The sequence below is a fragment of the Zonotrichia albicollis genome, chromosome 27, assembly GCF_047830755.1.
Source record: "Zonotrichia albicollis isolate bZonAlb1 chromosome 27, bZonAlb1.hap1, whole genome shotgun sequence".
NCBI lineage: Eukaryota > Metazoa > Chordata > Aves > Passeriformes > Passerellidae > Zonotrichia > Zonotrichia albicollis.
The window spans coordinates 3,549,643-3,557,894 of NC_133845.1; the positions used below are offsets into that span (position 1 = coordinate 3,549,643).

An 8,252-nucleotide genomic window follows, 5' to 3' on the forward strand; every position below is an offset into this window, starting at 1 on the left:
TCCCAGCTCTGGTACTGCAGCTCTGCCTCTCCAATTCACTGCCCTGAGCTGGTGAAAAAAAATACAGACACCCAGAAGTGAGGGGATGGTTTAAAATGAGGAATTGGGGGCAAAAAATGAGGAATCAGGGGCACAGGGACTGGTGGCATCTTTGCCCTTCCAGAACCTTCCCAGCTTGGGTACTGCAGCTCTGCTCTCCCATTCACTGCCCTGAGCTGGTGAAAAAAAATACAGACATGCAGAAGTGACAGGGTGCTTTAAAATGAGGAATTAGGAGCAAAAATGAGGAATCAGGGACACAGGGACTGCTGGCATCCTTGCCCTTCCAGAACCTTCCCAGGGCAGGTACTGCAGCTCTGCCTCTCCGATTTCCGGCCCTGAGCTGGTGAAAATGATACAGACACCCACAAGTGTGGGGTGGGCTTTAAAATGAGGAATCTGGGGCAAAAAATGAGGAATTGGGGGCAAAAAATGAGGAATCTGGGGCCAAAAATGAGGAATTGGGGGCACAGAGATTGGTGGCATCTTTGCCCTTCCAGAACCTTCCCAGCTCGGGTACTTCCCAACTCTGCTCTCCAATTTCCTGCCCTGAGGTGGTGAAAATGATAAAGACACACACAGAAATGTGTCTTTAAATAAAATGAGGAATCTGGGGCAAAAAATGAGGAATCAGGGACACAGACACTGGTGGCATCTTTCCCCTTCCAGAACCTTCCCAGCTCAGGTACTGCAGCTCTGCTCTCCAATTTCCTGCCCTGAGCTGGTGAAAACGATAAAGACACACACAGAAATGTGTCTTTAAATAAAATTAGGAAGTTGGGGCAAAAAATGGGTTTGGGGTTGTTCATTGGTGCCGCAGCTGAGCAGCAGATCCTGCCCAAGCTCCCCAGGGCCATGTGTTTCATTTATTCCTCATTTCAGAGCAGCAAGGGCAGGAAAGGGCAGGGAAAATATTCTGAGGGCAGGAAAGGTGAGGGTGGGACTGGAAGTGAGACCCTTGATCAGCCAGAAAACCAAATAAACAATACAGAGAATGGAACAAGGCAGAAAATCCAAACAATTCAGGGCATGGAGCAGGACAGAAAACCAAAATAATGCAGGGCAGAAAACCCAATAAAAAATCCAGAGCGTGGAGCAGGGCAGAAAACTCAAGAAACAATACAGAGAATGGAGCAGGGCAGAAAATCAAAAAAATCCAGAGTATGGAGCAGGGCAGAAAACCCAAACAACGCAAGGCATGGAGCAGGGCAGGAAAACCAAATAATACAGAGCATGGAGAAAGGCAGAAAACCCAATAAACAATCCAGAGTATGAAGACAGAAAATCCAAATAATACAGAGCATGGAGCAGGGCAGAAAACCCAATAAAAATCCAGAGCAGGGTAGAAAACCCAAACGATGCAGAGCACGGAGCAGGGCAGGATGGTTTTTCAAGGATCTGCTCGGTGGCAAAGCCTCTTCTGATTTTTGTCTTTATTTTTGGTGGTTTCTTCAGGCTGCAAACAGGCAACCCGACCTTCAGAGGATGCAGGAGTTCCCAGCTCATCAGAGAATCCAGCAGTTCCCAGTTCTCCAGAGAATCCAGCAGGTACCAACCCATCTGCATCCCCCAAAAATTCAGAAGTTTCCAGCCCTTCTTCATCCCCAAAAGAACCAGGAGTTTCCAGCCCCTCTGTATCCCCAGAGAATCCAGAATTTTCCAACTCTTCTGCATCCCCAAAAGATCCAGAATTTTCCAACCCTTCTGCATCCCCAAAAGATCCAAAAGTTTCCATCCCCTCTGCATCTCCAAATGATCCAGGAATTTCCAATCCTTCTGCATCCCCAGAGAATCCAGAAACTTCCACCCCCTCTGCATCCCCAAGGAATCAAAAATTTTCCAGCCCTTCTGCATCTCCAAAAGATCGAGAACTTTCCAGCCCTTTTGTATCCCCAAAAGATCCAGAATTTTCCATCCCCTCTGCATCCCCAGAGAATCCAGAACTCTCCAGCCCTTCTGCATCTCCAAAAGATCCAGAACTTTCCAGCCCTTCTGCATCCCCAAAAGATCCGAAAATTTCCATCCCCTCTGCATCTCCAAATGATCCAGGAGTTTCCAACCCTTCTGCATCCCCAGAGAATCCAGAAACTTCCACCCCCTCTGCATTCCCAAGGAATCAAAAATTTTCCAGCCCTTCTGCATCTCCAAAAGATCCAGAACTTTCCAACCCTTTTGTATCCCCAAAAGATCCAGAACTCTCCAGCCCTTCTGCATCTCCAAATCATCCAGAACTTTCCATCCCTTCTGCATCCCCAAAAGATCCAGAAGTTTCCATCCCCTCGGCATCCCCAGGGATTGCAGCAGTTCCGGCCCAGCCAAACCTCACGGATGTCTCGCTGCTCGGTGAGTTTGGTCTCAGCCAAACCTGAATTTCTCCAACCTGAAATGACAATTGCAGAGGTGCTGCCGGGCACAGCGTTCCATCCCACATCCCACAGCGGTGTGGGACACAGGGCACAGCATTTCCTGCTTGTTCCTCCTTTTTCCCTGCCAAAATTCCTCTCCTTGGAGGAAAATGGGCAGGAGCAGGGTGGGAGCTGGGCTGGGATGCTCTGATGGGCTGCACTAGATGGCACTGTGCAACAATTCTTCACGGAATTCACAAAATCACAGAATTTACAGAATCACAGAATCACAAATTTGGAGGAAATCCTAAAGATCATCGAGTCCAACCCAGCCCCAACCCCTCAACTAAACCCAGAGCCACATCCAGGCTTTGTTAAACACACCCAGGGATGGGGACTGCACCACCTCCCTGGGCAGAACATTCCAGAATTCATCACCCTTTCTGTAAAAACTTTATCACCTTTCTGGAAAAAACTTTATCACCTTTCTGGAAAAAACTTTATCACCTTTCTGTAAAAACTTCATCACCCTTCTGTAAAAACTTCATCACCCTTTCTGTAAAAACTTCATCACCCTTTCTGTAAAAACTTTATCACCTTTCTGGAAAAAACTTCATCACCCTTTCTTTAAAAAACTTTATCACCCTTTCTGTAAAAACTTTATCACTCTTTCTGTAAAAAACTTTTCCCAATCTCCTGCCTGTATTTCCCTTGGTGCAGCTCGAGGCTGTGTGCTCGTGTTCTGCCGGTTCCTGCAGAAAGAGAGGAATTCAAGCAGTAGCAAAAGAGGAAGATTTTAGAAAATCTTAAAGAATGGAATGGGGTAGCAGGGAGGAAATTCTGGGGAGCACAGCTGGGAAAATCAATTTGTGCTAGCAACCAGTGGAAGGGATGAAAAAGATCACTGGAAGGTTTTGGAAAGGAAAAAGCAGACATAACTAAAGGAAAGGAAAAGGAAATAGATATAAAAGGAAACATATAAATATTTCATTTCTATATAAATAATATAAATAAATAACATATTTTAAACGAAATATATAAAAGTAAAAAGAATACATAACTGCAAAAATCTCCTTGCTCCAATCAGATTTCCCCTGCAGGAAGGAAATTTGATTTTTCAGGAATGCATCATTGGGGTGAACAATTCCTGTTTGAATTCCCAGCACATTTACCAGCACAAACCTCCGTTACAGAGCAAAATCCCGAATCCAAGGGGCTCCTGAGGAAGGAGAAGAATGTCCTGCTGCCCGTGCTGGTGGCTGCTCTGCTCCTGGTGCTGCTCATCATTGTGCTGCTCTTCATGGTGAAGCTGAAGAAAGCGCACGGGGCGTGGAAGAGAGGTGAGGAACGGGAACTGGGGGCTCAAGAGTGAGAAATCCCCATTTTCTGACCCTTCTCTCAGGATTTTTGGGACATGAGGGTGTATGAGGTGATGGCGATCTCTCTCAGACTGATAAAATCCCCAAATTATGACTCTTCTCTCAGGATTTCTGGGAGATGAGGGTGTATGAGGTGATGGCGATCTCTCTCAGGCTGATAAATCCCCATTTTCTAACTCTTCTCTCAGGATTTTTGGGAGATAACGGTGTATGAGGTGATGGTGATCTCTGTCAGACTGATAAATCCCCATTTTCTAACTTTTCTCTCAGGATTTTTATGAGATGATGATGGTCTCTCTCAGGCTGATGAGATCCCATTTTGGGATTCTTCTCTCAGGATTTTTGGGAGGTGATGGTGATCTCTGTCAAGCTGATAATTTCTCAATTTATGACTTTTCTCTCAGGATTTTTATGAGATGATGATGATCTCTGTCAGGCTGATAAATCTCCATTTTCTAACTCTTCTCTCAGGATTTTTGGGAGATGAGGGTGTCTGAGGTGATGGTGATCTCTCTCAGACTGATAAATCCCCATTTTCTCACTTTTCTCTCAGGATTTTTATGAGATGATGGCGATCTCTCTCAGACTGAGAAATCTCCAATTTCTAATTCTTCTCTCATTATTTTTGTGATACGATGGTGATCTCTATCAGGATGATGAGATCCCCATTTTGCAACTCTCAGGATTTTTAGGAGATGATGCTGGATGAGGTGATGGTGATCTCTCTCAGGCTTAGAAAATCCCCATTTTCTAACTCTTCTCTCAGAATTTTTGTGAGATGATGGTGATCTCTCTCAGGCTGATAAATCCCCAATTTCTAACTCTTCTCTCAGAATTTTTATGGGATGATTGTGATCTCTGTCAAGCTGATAAATTCTCAATTTATGACTTTTCTCTCAGGATTTTTATGAGATTATGGTGATCTCTCTCAGACTGATAAATCCCCATTTTTTAACTCTTCTCTCAGGATTTTTGGGAGATGATGGTGTCTGAGATGGTGGTGACCTCTCTCAGACTGATAAAATCCCCAAATTATGATTTTTCTCTCATTATTTTTGTGATACGATGGTGATCTCTGTCAGGATGATGAGATCCCCATTTTGCAACTCTCAGGATTTTTATGAGATGATGCTGGATGAGATGATGGTGATCTCTGTCAAGCTGATAATTTCTCAATTTATGACTGTTCTCTCAGGATTTTTTTTGTGAGATGATGGTGATCTCTGTCAGGCTGATAAATCCCCATTTTCTAACTCTTCTCTCAGAATTTTTATGAGATTATGGTGATCTCTGTCAAGCTGATAATTTCTCAATTTATGACTGTTCTCTCAGGATTTTTTTTGTGAGATGATGGTGATCTCTGTCAGGCTGATAAATCCCCATTTTCTAACTCTTCTCTCAGAATTTTTATGAGATTATGGTGATCTCTGTCAAGCTGATAATTTCTCAATTTATGACTCTTCTCTCAGGATTTTTGTGAGATGATGATGATCTCTCTCAGGGTGATGAGATCCCATTTTGGGACTCCTCTCTCACAATTTTTGTGAGATGATGGTGATTTTTCTCAGGCTGATAAATCCCCATTTTCTAACTCTTCTCTCAGGATTTTTGGGAGATGCTGGTGATCTCTCTCAGACTGATAAATCCTCAATTTCTAGCTCTTCCCTCGGGATTTTTGTGAGATAATGGTGATCTCTGTCAGGTTGAGAAATCCTCATTTTGTGACTCTTCTCTCAGAATTTTTATGCTCAAGGCAAAGGGTGAGAAGGAATAATGGAAAAAAAAAATCTCATTCTCATAATTAAAATGCATGCGGTTTTAATTAGTTAATTATTTAAAAATTCATTTCTATTTCCAAATGGTTTAATTTTTTTTATTTCATTTAATGAAATTTAAATAATTTAATTATTTAAAATATTTTTGGGGGTTTTTTTCCACAGAAAATGATGTTTCAGAGCAAACACTGGAGAGTTACAAATCCAGATCTAACGAAGAGAGTCCAGGCCATGAGAAGAACGGACAAGGTAAAAATCTTTAATTACCATATTCTTGTAAATTTGTTCTTGTTTTCAATAACAACTAATTTTTGTTTTATTTATTTATAATACAAATTATCATAATATTTTAAATTGTATAATATTTTAATATTCAATTAATGTTATGATATTTAATTATAACAAATAATTCTTGTTGTATTATAATTTGTTTAATTATAATGTTGTTTACAACATTATAGTAGTTATAATGTTGTATTATGATTTGTTTAGTTATAATAAATAATTACCATAATATTATACATGTTATCATAATTATAATATTCAATTATGATAATTAATATTGTTTATTGATAATAAACGATAATAAATACTGTTTATTTATTTAATTATAATAAATAATGTTTATTTATTTAATTATAATGAATATTTCTTGGCTTATTTAATTGCTGCTGACTGTGGCCAGAGCAGGTGGGAGCCATTAATACTAAACACGAGATATCAAATAAATAAATAAACAAACAAACAAATAAATTATTATTATTATTATTATTATTATTATTATTATTATTATTATTATTATTATTATTATTATTATTATTATTATTATTTATATTTATACTTTATATTTATATTTATATTTATTAATACCAAATACTAGATAATAAATAATAAATATTATATAATAAATAATGAATAATAAATAATAAATAATAAATAATAAATAATAGAAAATAGATAATAAATAATAAATACATGTTGTGTTTTAGCTGGAAATCCCAAATCCAACATGCAATATATAACAGAAGAACACGTGGAAACCCCAGAGAAGAATCTGGAAACCCCAGAGAAAAATCCAGAAAGTCCAGAGAAGAACCCAGGTGACAAAAGCACGGCAATAAATGAGGAAATATTCACGTGCGGAAGGGAGACAGACGTGTAATGTGCAGGAAACTGCAATTTCCTGATATTTATATTAAAGTTTTCAGGGATTTTGGTTTGAAGGAGCAGGAGGGACAGGGAGCTCCATCCCAAAGCCACCTGGGGGTGCTTTTGTCCTGCAGACCTGGCCTGGGTCACCTGGGACCTTCAGAACATGTCAGGAACCTCTACCTTGAACAGCTCATCACCCTCAGCGCCCTGGCAGGACATTCAGGCCCAAATTCGGATATTTATGATTGATTTTGTCACCTCCTCTGTGAACCAAAGGTGCTACAAACCCACTGTGACTTTTCTCACTGGGACTCCAAACCAGGAAACCAGGCCTGGGTCACCTGGAATGTTCAGGACACATCAGGAACCTCTGCCATGAACAGCTCAGCACCTCAGGAAACCTGGTCTGAGACACCTGGGACCTTCAGAGCATTGCAGGAACCGCTGCCATGAACAGCTCAGCACCTCAGGTGTTCCTGCAAACCTGGCCTGGGTCTTCTGGAACCTTCAGAACATGTCAGGAACCTCTGCCATGAACAGCTCAGCACCCCCAGCAGCAATTAGCAATCCAGGCCCAAATTAGGTTATTTATGATTGATTTTGTCACCTCCTCTGTGACCACAGGTGTTACAAACCCACTGTGACTTTATTTTTCTCCCTGGGACCCCAAACCAAGAAACCAGGCCTGGGTCACCTGGGACCTTCAGAACGTCACAAACCTCTGCCACCAACAACTCAGCACCTCAGGAAACCTGGTCTGAGACATCTGGGACCTTCAGAGCATTGCAGGAACCTCTGCCACCAACAGCTCAGCACCTCAGGTGTTCCTGCAAACCTGGCCTGGGTCTTCTGGAACCTTCAGAACATGTCAGGAACCTCTGCCAAAAACAGCTCAGCACCCCCAGCACCCTGAGAGGACATCCAAGCCTAAATTAGGATATTTATGATTGATTTTGTCACCTCCTCTGTGACCACAGGTGCTACAAACCCGCTGTGACTTTTCTCCATGGGACCCCAAACCTGGACTTGCAGCTGGGTTTAACCAAGCTGGGAAGCGGCATGATGGATAAAGGGTTAAAAATTAAAAAAACAACAGAAATCGGTCCAAATTATTCGATGGTTTGATGGTTCTGTGAAGGGGATGTTCCCCAAATGGGGCAGCAGGAGAGCTGGGACTCCTCCAGGTTTTCCAGGAGCCCTTCTTGCTCCAGAAGGGTAAAATCCAATCCCTAAAATAAAGGAAATATGAATTACAAATATTTTTGTCATTTGCACAATCACAGAATGGTGATTTACATTTAAATGTGAATTACAGCGATTTTTGCCATTTGCAGAATCCCAGAATATTGATTTATTTAAGTGTCAATTACAATTATTTTTGTCATTTTTCAGAGGAAATAATTCCATTTTTCAGTGGAAATAATTCCATTTTTCAGTGGAAATAATGTAATGCTTCCAATGGAATAATTCCATGTTTCAGTGGAAATAATTCCATTTTTCAGTGGAAAAAGTAATTCCATGTTTCAGTGGAAATTATCCCACGTTTCAATGGAAACAATCCC

General features: G+C 41.1%; 1 protein-coding gene across 1 annotated transcript in view; it reads left to right on the plus strand.

Annotated features, from left to right (window-relative positions):
* Positions 1–7,957, plus strand: part of CRTAM (cytotoxic and regulatory T cell molecule) — a 30,275-nt gene extending 22,318 nt beyond the window's left edge. The window contains exons 6-9 of the mRNA XM_074559403.1: positions 1,495–2,382; positions 3,578–3,724; positions 5,704–5,787; positions 6,528–7,957. Coding sequence (XP_074415504.1) covers positions 1,495–2,382; positions 3,578–3,724; positions 5,704–5,787; positions 6,528–6,700 — 1,292 coding nt within the window. The 3' untranslated portion in view covers positions 6,701–7,957. The remainder of the gene's footprint in view (positions 1–1,494; positions 2,383–3,577; positions 3,725–5,703; positions 5,788–6,527) is intronic.
* Positions 7,958–8,252: the final 295 nt, after the last annotated feature.